Raw genomic sequence first — 15,954 nt, forward strand, 5'->3', positions numbered from 1 at the left:
GGCGGTCTGTGTTGCAAGACACTGGAAAATTGTATGTCAGGAGCTTCATAGAATTGAGTTTAGTTTCCTTGCCCTAGGTTAGCGACCAGGATGACTTGGGGATGATGTGAGGCTTTCTCCCTTCTAATGTGTGTTGTTGGTGTGATGGCTGCTGTAGCCTGTAATCTGAAGTACCTCTAAGGTATAGGGGTAAACCATGTTTCTGTGATGAAGATGGCAACAAGCTTGTGGTAGATGATGAGGTCTGCAATGCATGATATTTGGACTACTGCTGAATGAGTGTTAATGAGCATGAGATGGAATGTGTGTTCTGTAGTTTGAGCGTGTGTTGTAGTTAATAGGATGTGCATGAGATTGGGTCTGAGTTAAGAGGATGCTATGTGAGTGTGTGGTCCAGTTCTAGGTGTGAATTGGGTGCTTGGCAATACAGGGTGCTGGATGAAGCACGCAATTTTATCTCACCTTATAGGTTTCAGTGGAACAGGTGTCCTGGCCCAACACCCTTCCTGACCCTAACAGACTCAAACAAGCGAAGCCATTGTCTGTATCCGCCCTTGGCTCAGGACGCCTGGACAGTGGGATGCCCTGAGAAGTTGATTGAAGTAGGGGGAAAGGAAGTGGTGTCACTGTCCAGATGGAATACTGGGAAATGTAGTGATATAACTTCCTGTGGAGATGGGTAATGAAGAATGAAATCTGCTTGCATAGTTTCTTCTTTTACAGATGGTATTGGCAGGAAACCTTCATCTCATTTTCTATGAAGTTGAATGATGGGAATATTTATTGCATTACTATTGTTGGTTTTCTTTTCCCGCTAGATGTCCTACTCACATTCCAGTTTCCCATGGTTAAGTTATTGTCTGTAACTATCATCTTAGTTCTAGTCTTGTTTATTCAGGCTATTAATTATTACATTTTTCTTTCCTTCTTTTTTCCTCCTTGCTACACATTTTAGTGACCTCCTGTAACATGCTTTTGTGAAACCCTAGTACTCACTCAGTGCCTACACCTCCTTACTGCCTATGATGGAGAGAATGAACTAAAACCATTGCTACGGTATTTCTAACCGCCCCCTCCCTAAGTTTGGCTTTTTTTTGTCACAGACTCTAATAGTTTTTTAACTTCTGTGACAGTAAATATGAATTTTGGTGTGTAATAATAAAAAAAAAATCTCAAAGGGTACTGCAGGTAGATCTTGTGACCTAGTGATCTGAATTTTGTTTTGAACTGTCCCGGTTCCCAAAATTGCATCTACTACTAAGTATGTAAAGAAATCCACCAATATTATTCTTGGCTTTGAAGGATCTTTCCAATTTTCTAAAGTTGAGTCTATAGTATTCTCTTTATTTACTTGTTCAGATGAATTCTTTTGTCTAAACTGTGCATATGTTTGCGTGAAAGGTGTTTTAGATCTGTATTTATCTCCACTTTAACTACGATCTCTATTTGTAAATTGCTCCATCAAGAGCGATTCTTCAGTATCTCTAGTGCTTGTTCTAAAATCTTATTCTGCCTTTTTATTTTGTTGGCTACTTTATTCAGCACTGACACCTCTTCTTTTATACCATATATTTAATTTCCTAGTTTTTGATTTTACTGAATTTTCCTTGTCTGAGCGGCATGAACAAAGAAATTGTTTAAATTGCTGTTTTTATGTGTTTTTCTTGACCTGTTGATTTTCTGTGATTGTGGTCACATGTTCAACACTATATCCGCAGTATATTTATAATTGCAATTCCTTTATCTTCTCCATTTTTTTATTCTAGTACTCTCTTCTTCCAATTACTCTGAAGTTTGTTTCTACCATGATTCCTTTTCTTTTATCTGTTCCCTTTGTTATATAATTTATTGTTGCTACTTCTCCAAGGCTTATTTTTTCATCTCTAGTTCTTGGTCTCCAATATTTTTTGTCTTTGCGTTCACTTCTGTCATACAAAACACCTTTTCCCTTCTGTTAAATGTGTGACATTGATTCTTTCTGTTTCCTGGTCTTTCTGTAAGCTCACAAGTTATAATCTTTGAAGAAATTAAAGATTCCCTCGTAGTTTCTTGATCCTGTGTTACTGCTGCTAATGAGCTAATATCAACAGATGGGCACCCTTTGTCCCACCAGGGACTCCTAATGTGCATCATCATTATCTCTGATTTATTTCCTATTCGTTCCTCTTGTATCCCCTTGTGCCTGATCCTTTTTCCTGTTTGAGACCTTCGGGTTCGTCCACCCTCTCTTTTGCATTCCTTTGTGTCGGGTTGGACTAATAAGGTATAAGGTTGATTAAATAAAATAATAATAAAAGACTAAATTACTTTGCTGACATGTTCGGACTTCAGTGTGTCAGGTGTCCTCTTCACTTGGCATCCCTTATTTTTCCCCAGCTCTTCTTAATCTCAGATTCAACCTCCACAGACTTTATGGTCAAGCTCCAAACTTCAGAACTCTTAACTCAGAACCCTTCGCCAGAGTCCATGATTACACCGGCAGCAGCACTACCTGTATTCCCAGAGAGTGTGCAAGCCTGGGCTCGTAACCCTCAGAAGAATCCACGGGTACCACGCAAAGACAGAAACACAGGGACAAATACACATATAAGTTCAGCACCCTCATGCTTAAATCTCCCAAATTAATTTCAATAAAAGTTAGTACTCTGGTGCTTGATGCTCACCTTGTAGAAAGATGTAACAAGTTTTTTTGATTTTCCATTAAGTGCACTATAAACTGATCCATCCCTCAGCAGTTGGCTTTTCTTTGGAGTTGATAAAGCAAATTTACTCATTTGCAAATTACATGCATTTTACTGAGAAGTGCATATGTCAGTGCTGAATAACACACACAAACAACACAAATTAGTAGTAGATAGTCATATCTAGATATTAAAGACACATGAATGAAGTAACATAATGTATTGACTTTAGTTAGCCTGACTACTGATGCTATGTTAATTGTTGACTTTACACGTTAGAGATAAGAGTCCTGTTCTTCGCATTAAACTATTATTTTTGCACAAGCTGTTTTTCTCTTTCCACTGCAGACACTGTCATTTCGCAGAAGCCTTCTGTTAGTTAATGAATAGGCATTTCTTATGAGACAACTGATGGTGAGGTTCTCACCGGGAGGAGAACATTACACGTACAAGAACTATCTGAACCACAAGAGTTGATCAAAGTAAGAAACCAAAGACCTGATTTCATAGTGCATTGTGAAGACGTGAGGAACTAGGAAGTTTACCTGCTCCCAGAGTTTACTAGAAACCTATTGTTTCATGGGAATGGCGAATATAAGATTTGTTGCTGTTGATGTTTTGGTAGAATCGAAATTTGCCTAGCTCTGTAACGGTAAGTTTCAATTCTATTAAGGACACGGAGGCGAGGATTATGCTTTTCCTTCTTCGCTGTTTATTACAATTACAAAACACAGCAGCCCAGAAAAGCACTGAAGTTCAGAAAAAATGACTGTATAATCTCCAAACAAAGAGATTAAGAACATGTATCATCCAAATCCAAGAAGAAAACTACATTTCCCATCAAGTCCATGAATAACCATACAACAATAGTCCTTTCATAGTATCCATCGCACGAAGATAGGGCGTCCATCTTGTGTCCCCTTCATCTTTCTTCGCGCGAGTCACGCCGAAACATCAACGGTCCTGCTTCGAACCCTCATTACCTAGCGGAATAAACAACAACAACAGCGTAAGCGTTGCAAAGCCAAATAGGACAATTAGCAACACCAATCATCAACTACCTGCACAGGAAGAATGCAGTAATACCATTAATAACCATGAAAGAATAAACTGTTTACTTACAGCCATACGGGCAGGATCTCCTCCGAAGGACCGGGAGGGATAATCCTCGCTTCCGTGTCCTTAATAGAATTGAAACTTACCGTTACAAAGCTAGGCAAATTTCGATTCTATGTCAGGACCGGAGGCTTCAGATTATGCTTGTTCAAAGCTTACTTACCACCAAATGCGCAATATCCACCACCGGTTTAAAATAGAACCTTTTAAAGGTGGAATCCGAAGACCAATCCGCAGCACGCATCAAGTCCTCCAAACGCGCACCCATTGAAAAAGCCTTCGAGGCCATGGCCCCCCTAGCCGAATGAGCGCCAAACATTTTAGTGTCAATGCCAGCTTCCTGTAACACCCACCGCACCCATCTGGCTATGGTGGGGGAAGATACCGCCTTGTGCGGCTTACGCAGGGCTATGAGCAACTGCCTTTCCCCCGGAGGACGAAGTTCAAGAGTGACATCCTCATATGTCTTAAGGCACTGAACCACACAGAGCTTGGGTACATCCGCGAAAGCTGGATAGGAGATCGATCTTGTCGCAGACTTTGTGCGACGACCTACTGTAAAAGTCACCCCTTCTGGTGAAAAAATTCTCGCGGAAATGTCCAGGGCCCTCACATCCGAAACCCTGCGGCACGATACCAAACACAGGAGCATAGCCAATTTTGCAGACAACTCCTTCAGGGAAAGATACTTGTTGTGTTGCCAGGAAAGAAAAAGTTTCAGCACTATGTTCACGTCCCACAGAACGGAATAACGCGGCTCCGGGGGCAGAGACAGCCTCACTCCTCTTAGGAGCTTACAAACAAAAGGATGTTCCCCCACTGGAGCTCCGTCCACCGGCTCGTGAGCCGCTGAAATTGCCGACCGCATAGCATAAATGGTGCGGTACGCTAAGCCTTCCGCCGCCAAGTCTGCTAAGAAATTCAAGATGGGAACAACTCCTGCGACCAGGGGATCCAGGTTTCGTCGAAGACACCAACGAACCCACTTGGTCCAAGCGGATCGGTACCTCTTCGCAGTACTGCCGGCCCAGGCTTTAGACAAAAGGTTCTGAGCCGATTCCGAAAGGCCTGGGAGCGACCAACGTCGCCGGAAAGCCGCCATGTCATGAGGCGGAGAGAATCTTGTAGTATGAGGTGGTGTGGAGCCCCGTTCGGATTGAGAAGGAGATGAGGGAGCCGGGGGAGTAGGATTGGAGAATCCCAGGAAAGTTCCAGAAGAACCGGAAACCAAACTTGAGACCTCCAAAACGGCGTCACCAAAATCACATTCGCTTTCTGGCGGAGGAGCTGAGCCGCCGCCCTCAGCACCATCGAGAAAAGGGGAAACGCATAGGGCTGTCCCCGACTCCAATCCTGGAGGAATGCATCCGTAGCTTCCGCCAGCGGATCCGGTCTCCAACTGTAGAATCTCCGTAGCTGGAAATCCAGGCAGGACGCAAACAGGTCCACCGAGAGTGGACCCCACAGGTTGTTCAGCCATTGGAAAACTTAGGCGTCCAACTTCCAAAGGCTGGAATCCCGCAGATACCTTGAATGCCAGTCTGCCACTTGATTGTCCCGGCCCGTAAGGTACTCCGCCATCACTGAGACTCGATGGGATAGGCAATAATCCCAAAAATCTGTCGCTAGATCTGCTAGTGTTCGGGACCGAGGACCGCCCAGATGGTTCACATAACGAACCGCCGAGACATTGTCCATCCGTAAAAGGACACATGATTTTGCCAAGTCCCTGGTCCAACAGCGGATCGCGAAGGACCCCGCCAGCAGTTCCAAACAATTGATGTGGAGCCTTTGTTCCTCGGACGACCAAACGCCGCCTGTAGAGAAATCTCCGCAGCGGGCGCCCCAACCGGATCTGCTGGCGTCCGATTCGATGACTAAATCCGGAACTGACCCGAAAATTGCTCGGCCGTTCCACGCTTCCATATGGGAGAGCCACCAAGCCATCTCTCCTTTTACCTCCTGTGAGAGAGGGACCAGCTGGTCGTAGGACAAACCCTTCCTGAGATGATGCGCCTTGAGGCGCTGTAGGGCACGATAATGCAGGGGTCCCGGGAAGATTGCCTGAATGGAAGAGGACAGGAGTCCTACCACTCTGGCAATCTGCCGCAGGGAGGTGTGAGATTTTGCAATCGTCTGTTTCAGTACATGACGGATCTTGGCTATCTTCCGTGAGGGAAGGCTGAGTGAGGCCTGCACGGAGTCCACTACGAAACCTACGAATATCATCGTCTGTGAAGGTGAAAAAAACGACCTGTCCTCGTTGATGATGAACCCCAGTCCCTGCAACAAGGAAATTGTTCGATTGAGCTGAAGAAGCAGCTTGTTTGGGCACTGGTCCATCAGCAGGATGTCGTCCAAATAGACTACCATTCGGATCCCCTGACACCGATGGGCCTCCACCGCCGGGTGCAGCAGCTTGGTGAAGCACCAAGGGGCCGATGAAAGCCCGAACGGAAGGGCGGTGAATTCGAAGACTTGGTCCTTCCAGAGAAATTGAAGGAACCGACGGTGGGGAGGATGGATGGGTATGACCAGATATGCATCTTTGAGGTCCAACCGGACCATCCAGTCGTTCGGGAGCAGAACGTCCCAGTGCAGATGGATCCCTTCCATCTTGAAATGATGGTACACCAGCCACCCGTTGAAATCTCTGAGGTTGATCACAGGTCTCTGTCCTCCGTCCGTCTTTTCCACTAGGAAGACGTTGCTGAGGAACCCGTAGGGATGCCGCTCTGTCCGGCAGATGGCCCCTTTGCGTAATAGAGCCGAGACTTCCTCGGCGATTAAGCTTGCATCCGCCTGCGAAAAAACGATAGGGTGTGGCGCCCTTAGCTGATAGGGCTGATCGTAAAACTCTATGCGGAAACCCCGCACTGTCTGCAGCACCCATGCGTCTGCTGTAATCGCTGCCCAAGCGTCCGGAAAACCCGCCAGCCGTCCCCCAATTTGCACCTGACTCGCAGGTATAACACTTACCATGGGAACTGTTACCACCGGCGTCGTTCCGGAAACCGCCTCCACGCCCCCTGAAGCGCTGGCCTCTCGTCGAGTAAAAGTCGGTGTAGTTTGCCGACGTGTTGTACTGGCCTCTGACGGAGCCTTGCCCTTTGTTGGGTAAATTTTGACCGCCACCGCCGGTCGCGTGGCCCCTACCGCGACCGGCCCCTCGGGAAAAACGTTGTTGGAACACCTTCTTTATGCTGGACTGGGCCTTGTCTAGGGAGGTAAACGTATTGACGAACTTGCCCAGCTCCTTGATAAATGGGTCTCCAAACAAGCCGCCCTGCGCTACCGCGCCCGCCTCTGAAGAGGCTAAGTCTCCTAACTTGGGGTTGAGCTTAATCAATAGAGACCGGTGACCTTCAGTCGAGAGGGCGCAGTTGGCGTTCCCGAGGAATATGACCACCCTCTGCGCCCAACTCGATAGCACGTCTGGAGATATGGGGTGGCCAGAAACCTTGGCCTCCTCGGCCATATCCAGGATCTTTGTTATGGGGCCTATGGCGTCCAGCAGTTTATCCTGACAGGAACGCCAGGAACGGTCAATTCCCTTACGGGGGTCTTTGACAAATTTCGCCATGAATGTGGCCATCTTGCCATCTAATTCTGGTGTCATGGCGACTTTTCCCTCTAGGGTAGGACGCGGACATTCTCCCCTCAGACAACTCCGTGATTCCTTCTCTAGTGGCTTGCGGAGGCGTGCCGCCCCAAACTTCGCGACCTTGTCCCCAGGCACCCAGGCTGCTGACCGCGGATGAACAATCTCGTCCGGGTCCAGCATGCCTGAGCTATCCTGTGGTAACTCCGCCGCGGAGCTGGACGGCCGCCACGAGCGCACCGACTCGTCGTCGTCGTCCGTGTCTACCGGGGAGATCCCTCCCGGGGAGGAAGGGGCTGTCTCAGTCTGCCCTGAAGGTCCCGGAGTCGGGGTCGACGCAGGGGTAGGGTCGGTTGCCTTTGCCAAAAAAGTGTCCCGCAGGCGCTCAAAGGCACCCCTGTCTACACCCTGCGGGGCCCCGGTAGCCCCGTCCCTACAAACTTTCTTAGGAGCAGGGGGTACCTCCTCCGAGGACGCAGAGTTGCCTCCAGAGGCCCCCAAATGCGTTTGCCCTAGCTTCGCACACTCTTCCACAATGCGCGCGGAGAGCCTGTCCTCCATGGGACCTACTATCTCTTGCACGAACCGATAAATGGAGCTGTCAACAGCGTCATAGAACTCATCATCATTAAGATATTGATGAGATTCCTCCTCCTCTACGTAGTACCCCTCTGCCATGATGAATACCCTGCCAAGAACAAAAGGGTGGTAGGCGCGGGGATCGCAGGTAACCGCAGTACCTGGGTATGGACCAGCCAGAGGCTAGCAAGGTAAGTTGGGCTGGGGACCAGACCTATCGAGGCAGTACCCGCCTCTAAGCGCGCCGACCCTCTCAAGGACCGGGTCTACGCCGCCCCCCCTGCGCGCTTGCAATAAGGCTCACTAGAGCAGGCCCTTGCTTAGGGGAACGCTGAGCGTTAACGCGGTTAAAACCGCTAAGGTGCCGTGGTACAGCCCGCAGGCGTTCAAAAGCGGTAATCCGCCTATACAGACCCCGTCGGGGGCGTCAACAAGACTAACTGTGGCAAATACGGCCCGAAAACAGGCGTCCGGGTTGAGGCGGTAAAGGCGAGGCTCCGGCGCGGCTCCCTCTCCTCAGCGCGGCCCCCGTCAGTGAGAGGAACCGCGCCGAGGAGAACGAGACGCGACGGCTCCCTCTAGCGGCCGAATCAGCGCCGCATCAAGATCGGGGACATCGCGTGAGGGGCGAAAGCGTCCCCGCGATGCTAACAAAAAAGGGGCTCGGTGGAGATAAACACGGCAATACGATACTAAACAGAGCCCTCAAATAGCCACACAAGCATTTTACAGTATATTAAGCCCCAAACATGCAGTTTTAAACTCTAACCAAGGCCAAAGGGTAAGAGAAAAAAAGCAAGGGACTTAACTGGCTGCGAAGCAGCGAAGAAAGAGGAAGGGGACACAAGATGGACGCCCTATCTTCGTGCGATGGACACTGTGAAAGGACTATTGTTGTATGGTTATTCATGGACTTGGTGGGAAATGTAGTTTTCTTCTTGGATTTGGATGATACATGTTCTTAATCTCTTTGTTTGGAGATTATACAGTCATTTTTTCTGAACTTCAGTGCTTTTCTGGGCTGCTGTGTTTTGTAATTGTAATAAACAGCGAAGAAGGAAAAGCATAATCTGAAGCCTCCGGTCCTGACATTGAATTATATTAGTGTGTGTTTCTTAGATTAGGTAGGGCCCATCAGAGCCCTTCTCAGAGAGGCCTCCTTCTTTCAGAGTTTCCCTTTCTCTTCCAGAGACCAGGTGGGGGCTTGTTGCAGAACTTGAGAAGCTGACTTTAGGAATGCCTGCTTACTTTAAGCTGAGAATACTTTCCAGCTTGGGCTAATTTCCATTTCTTTTGTTCTAAAGGCTTCATGTCTTTGTATTCGTGTTCTCTCATCAGAGCTCTTCATTTGGGTTGCTGGACCTGACACCTTACCTTGCCCTTTGAAGATAATTGCCCTTTATATCTTAAGATCCCCATTAATTTAGATTAGGGATTTTCCTATATGGAACACTCTTGTTGCATTTTCTCGATTTTATTAGTAATTCTTACTAATGTGATATTTTATTTTGTCTTAAAGTATCAACCAATTGATTAATTGAATCTATAACAGTGATGACTAAATGTAATACTTATTAAATGAATAAATTGGTTTGAATTAATTTGTTAATAAAACCTTTTAAACCCCCACCAAATCTATGTATCAATTCGTTTGAAGCCCCAGTTGGACTTCACTGCTCATGGTGTTTGATGTAAATGATTATGCTTTATCATTTCTCCTTGTCAACTAACAAAGGTCCATACAACCATTCCTGGGGTTTATTTAATGATTAAAGTTGAAGATTAAGGTACAAGAATCCCCGTTCTGGGAGAGCCTAACAGCTTATCGCCTTAGTCCGCTGCTATCTTTTCTCCTCAGACAGTTTGTTTTACGCTAACTCCAATTGCATTTTAGAGCTACTTGTATATTAAGGATGTGAAGCATAAAAAAGGATGACTGGTAATTAGAGAAAAGACCATGGCACACAACTAGCACAACACTCCTCCAACCACCTGTATCAAGGCCATTCTCTTGGTGGTATATGGACTGAGATTCCCTAAACAACATTGGACCTCTCTGTTCTCCATCCTCTCCAATCTCAACAATGTATCTCATTGCTCTTCTGAAGTCGATCTCTTCCACAAATCTTACAAACAGTATAAGGTGTAGGATTGTGGAGACCACTGAATTGATGACATTCCGTGTCTAATAGTCCACAGTGGATTACAATGAAGTAAGTATAAGTTCAAAAAATAAAGAACTGAGCAGTTAGTCACTGAATGATTTTAGGGGCTACATCAACCAGATCCATTTTAGTCAGCATTTTACCGGAAATGGTCATCCTGTCTCCAAGCAGTTAAAGACAGAGATAAATGTTGCCTATAAATAATCCAGTGAGCGTTTAATCTTCTTAAATATGGTGCTTTGAATTGTTTTATATCTATCTAATAGTGTTTAGGCTGGGAGCCGAACAGCTATGCTGCCATCCCATTTGCCTCCAAGACAAACACCTATAGTGTGGCTTCTCCTTTTGAGAACTTTTTACTGTAACAAAACACGGAAATGGGTACTTCTTACTGACCATATTCATGTTAACTTTACAGGCTGATCTGAAGATAGCACTTTTGAAATAATTTATTGTAATTTACATTCTTGGCTAATTGGTCTTCACAGCAGTCTCTCCGATGACCAGGTACTAATTTTGATATGGTTGTCACAAGATCTCCTTTGCTTACTTTGGCCTGTGGGGACACTAGAGAAGAGGATATTCTAACATTATTTGTCTCCCATGTATCCATAATATGATGGCTTGTGACCTGCCCTTAGCATGCCATTCCCAATGAGAGCTAGAAAAGCATCTCCACACAGGCCGTCTGAGATGGTGAAATAGTTAAAACTTGTACATTTGCTGATCACATTCTTAGTCTGAGGTGGAGTCTACCAGCTGTGAATAACGTGAGTGCTTCATCTTAAAACAAAGTCATACTAGAACAGTTAGACCTAAGAGTTTACTGACACCAAACAGAGCTGTGGTACCTGCAGAGGAAAAGGATCCCCTTGAATAATATATAACCATAGTTCCATCGTGAAAAATACACTGAAGTGTTTGCTGCATAAAAGCCACGTCTTAAGAGTTTTTATTTCTATCGCTTTGGAAGTCATTGTTTCGTCATCTTTTCAAAGAGGTGTGCATCCTTCTGTTATAGAGCTCTTGTAGAGCATTTTTGCATGTTTTTACCCAGCCTTCTGAATAAAATGCAGCTACTGGTAAATAAAAAAAACGTTGAAGGTGTCTAAGAAGCCAGCTCTAGGTATTGCTAACCGTAAGAATACCAGAGCCATCATCTCTGAAAGTGCTGTTAAGCACAGAACCGCTTTAAAAGTTTGCATGGCTAACATAGCCATCCCCACTTCCCCACCACCACCCCTGCTCTGACCTTCAACAGGTATGCCTTCTGTGTTTGTACCATTCCCATTATACTTGTCACGGTAGGGTGTTGAAATATCGATTACAAAAATATAGTTGACAAAAATATAGTTGTAAAAATATCGTTTACAAAAATATCGACACCCTATACCTAAACAGGTAAGTACATGAATATCGACTCAAAAATATCGTTGTAATAAATATCGATGTAAAAAATATCGACTTTTTAAATTATTTAAAATTACATTCAATATTAAATAAATATAAGTACTATTAACAAAATACATTACATTACTTTTATTTTTTGACTATTGAAAACAAATTAACTACACTTTTTCATTATAAACTTAATAAATGTGTACATATACATATATTTAACACATTACTTTATATAACAACAATAATAAATACATATAATTAAAATATAAAATATATTATTAAATAAAACATTTGATAGCGAAGGGGTAAAAATTACTATTCCCACTCCAGAGGGTGCAACAGTAGGGAAAGCGTTGGATAGCGTAGGGGTAAAAATTACTATTCCCACTCCAGAGGGTGCAACAGTAGGGAAAGCGTTGGATAGCGTAGGGGTAAAAATTACTATTCCCACTCCAGAGGGTGCAACAGTAGGGAAAGCGTTGGATAGCGTAGGGGTAAAAATTACTATTCCCACTCCAGAGGGTGCAACAGTAGGGAAAGCGTTGGATAGCGTAGGGGTAAAAATTACTATTCCCACTCCAGAGGGTGCAACAGTAGGGAAAGCGTTGGATAGCGTAGGGGTAAAAATTACTATTCCCACTCCAGAGGGTGCAACAGTAAGGAAAGCGTTGGATAGCGTAGGGGTTTAAATTACTATTCCCACTCCAGAGGGTGCAACAGTAGGGAAAGCATTGGATGGCGTAGGGGTTTAAATTACTATTCCCACTCCAGAGGGTGCAACAGTAGGGAAAGCGTTGGATAGCGTAGGGGTAAAAATTACTATTCCCACTCCAGAGGGTGCAACAGTAGGGAAAGCGTTGGATAGCGTAGGGGTAAAAATTACTATTCCCACTCCAGAGGGTGCAACAGTAGGGAAAGCGTTGGATAGCGTAGGGGTAAAAGTTACTATTCCCACTCCAGAGGGTGCAACAGTAGGGAAAGCGTTGGATAGCGTAGGGGTAATAATTACTATTCCCACTCCAGAGGGTGCAACAGTAGGGAAAGCATTGGATAGCGTAGGGGTTTAAATTACTATTCCCACTCCAGAGGGTGCAACAGTAGGGAAAGCGTTGGATAGCGTAGGGGTAAAAATTACTATTCCCACTCCAGAGGGTGCAACAGTAGGGAAAGCGTTGGATAGTGTAGGGGTAAAAATTACTAAATGTATTTACAATGTTTAAAAATTAACAAATCTTTATTTTTTTTAATTAATCATTAATTAAATAATTATTCAATTAAAATGTAATTAATTCACTACTTTTTCACTTAAAAATTCAACTACACACACCTAAAATTAATTAAACAATTAACATAATTAATTTAATAATTATTCAATTAAAATGTAATTAATTCACTACTTTTTCTCTTAAAAATTCAACTACACACACCTAAAATTAATTAAACAATTAACATAATTAATTTACATAATTATTAATCAATTAACTAATTGAAATTAATTAACTATTATTGATTACACTATTTATATTTAATTAACACATTAATTAATCAATTATTTTATTATATTTAAATTACTTCCCACCCTACTCCCCTATAAACCCACAACCCGCTACGGAACTATTAACACTAAATTCAACATAAAATACGGTATTAACTAATAAAATACTACAAAAAATACTACTTTGACAACCAATACTCATTAAAAACACTTAATTACTTATTATTATTTAAAAAACGATATTTTTGTAAACTATGTTTTTGTAAACGATATTTATTACAACTATATTAATGTTAACGATATTACTTACCTGTCTGTCGATATTCTTGTCAAACTATATTTTTGTCATCGATATTTCTTCTTGTCGATATTTCTGCGGCGATATTAAGGTTAGTCGATATTTTTACGACGATATTCCCGCTCTGCACCGTCCCTCTTTACTGTTAAAGACTCAATTCATGCCCCCCCAACACTTGACTAATACCTTGTTTTGTATACAAACTCGGTCTGATGTCCTCCCCAACTCTTAGAATACTAATAACTTGTTCTACACTTCTGATTTTAAAGTCTGCTGTTATCCAAGATCTTCTGGTGTTAATAAAATGTTATAATGTTCCTAACATATAAGATCGTTTACAAATTCTCCTCTTCCATTGGTCTTATGTTCTGGCATTCAGATAGCTAAGGTTTAAATTGTTAAAATCTACTCATCTGCGTGCTTAGAGCAGCTTTCCACATATTGTGGGTGACCTCTCCCAGGCATTGAAAGCCCCAGATACCTCTAGTTCCCATGCTTTTGCCTATCCTTGTAGTCCCCCACTCTTCTATTCCTAGCTCGCCACATAAAGTTCTTTGTGTACTCCAAGCGAGTTTTAATTTGGAAGTTGTAATAAGTTGTAATAAGCTCTAATAGTGGGAAAAGCTCATGGGGAGAATGTTCAAGTTGTGGTGCCGTGTTTTCTAGCGGGTATGTAGCAAAGAACAGCGATTCCATTTACAAGGATAACATTCAGAATTATAGTGTATGCTTAAAAATGTATGTACAACCTGTCATGAGTTATTCTCTTTACAGTGAACGTAAATTTAGTATGTGAATTAATGAATGTAAGACCCCCAAAATTGATTGAATCAATATATTCATCAAGTGCAATTTTCACTCAGACACAAATGTTGCAATTTGGGCGTCTGGGGGCCGGGGACACAGACCATAAATGAATAATACTGTTGTAATATCAATAAAACCAGCCCCAGAGCCGTACCCAAATGCATTAACATTGCCACCGCCTACAGCTCTCAGATTGCTGAGACCTATTGGCTTTGCCAATGCTTGTTACTTCTCTGCCACTGTAGGTCTCAACATTGCCACAGACACATCCCAGTAGCCACACATTCTCTTTAGGAACTCTACTTAGAGGAAAGATCTCTCCACAAATCTGCTCCCTAGCTTGTAATTGATCCAGGCTATTCATACACTATGTAATCAAGTTGTTCCTTCATGCTCTTTAGTTATATGGCACCCAAAATTCTAATTCAGGATGACGGGATCTTTTTTGAGAACTTGAAATTAAGTTGATTCACTGTATATTTATTTTCTCCTAATACCTTTATTTACTGCAGACATACGCCCACAGCAGTGTTATTACTCATTAGTCATGTACTCAGGACATGTAGTTCAACCAGTAAATAAATTACTAGGATAAGTAAGGTGCTCTACCGAAAGGACGGACGGAGGTTGGATTATTTTGCAACAAGTTGCTGCTTTAAGAAACGAATATTCAGCTTCTTTAGGAAGTGGACAAGGAAGGGCTGCTGGATTTGAACTGAGCAGGAATCCTGCCTAGCTCGTGAGGAGTGATAAATACAATGTACTGCTTCTTGAAATAGAAACCATGATAATTCAGGTATGACAGACGATTTTATACCTTTTCAAATATTTTCCTCTAAATGATCTAGAATGGAAGACATAGAAATCCATTCCAACTTTGCTTATTATGTTGTACCAGGCATACGATTTATAGCAGTTACCCAATTTGCACATCCATTTTTAATAGTAAGGGACTTTTTCTTTCTCTATTAATCATGTACCATTTTCCATTTGCAGCTGTGTTTTCATTGTAATCGTGTTGTTAAATTCCTGGCATTAATAAATGAGCTCAGCTTGATGTCTGGGTGAGCAGTGGTTTTCAGAATTTGGAAGAACCACTTTTTGTGGTGTAGTGAGTTTGTTGGAGGGGGAGGTTGTTGCTAAAACATCCATGTGTTTACTGTTTGGAAAGAGATGGGATTTAGCTGGCAGGCTATTGAGTAAAATGATCGATGGTGCTAGGGAATGCATTTTCGCCCACATTTTAGGATACACTGAACCCGATAATTTGCCCATCCACATACATTTTGTGTGGGCTCTGCTTAGGTTTTCTGAGATTGTTTTTAAGACCAAAAACATTCAAGCTGTTTTTTATTGCCTTGTATGGGAATGTTATTGCCAGATTTCAAATGGGACACAATTTATTTCTTGATTTTATCAGTAAATGGTTAAAAAACTCTTCATCTGTTTGTGCATCTGGAATTCTAAATCTCATGTTTGCCAAAATGTTCTTTTTTGTGAATTGTTTTGATCAGGGGTGCAGTTCCAACGCTGAAGGCCAACATAGTATGAAGCACTTTAAGACGCTACACATGGATACACACTGTATTGTAATCAATCTCAGCACTTGGATTGTATGGTAAGTCTTGTAATAATAACTGCCTCAGTAAGGACTGATAATGCTGGGCCATAGTAAATGATTTGTTTGTGAAATGTGTATAACAAAATTGGAATTTGTCAAATGCCTTTTGAACATTTAGGATATCAATATTACCTCCTTTCTCCAAGGTTCCTCATTACCAATAGTGGGCCAGATTTTTTGTGTTGTCACT

The 15,954-nt window shown here is 43.1% G+C and overlaps 1 protein-coding gene across 4 annotated transcripts in view; it reads left to right on the plus strand.

Moving 5' to 3' along the window:
• Nucleotides 1–15,954, plus strand: part of USP45 (ubiquitin specific peptidase 45) — a 1,947,146-nt gene that overhangs the window by 109,948 nt on the left and 1,821,244 nt on the right. For all 4 annotated transcript variants that reach the window (XM_078648210.1, XM_078648209.1, XM_078648212.1 and 1 more), the window contains one exon: nucleotides 15,658–15,761. In XM_078648210.1, coding sequence (XP_078504336.1) covers nucleotides 15,658–15,761 — 104 coding nt within the window. The remainder of the gene's footprint in view (nucleotides 1–15,657; nucleotides 15,762–15,954) is intronic.

Source organism: Lissotriton helveticus, chromosome 6 (assembly GCF_964261635.1).
Source record: "Lissotriton helveticus chromosome 6, aLisHel1.1, whole genome shotgun sequence".
Classification (NCBI taxonomy): Eukaryota; Metazoa; Chordata; class Amphibia; order Caudata; family Salamandridae; genus Lissotriton; species Lissotriton helveticus.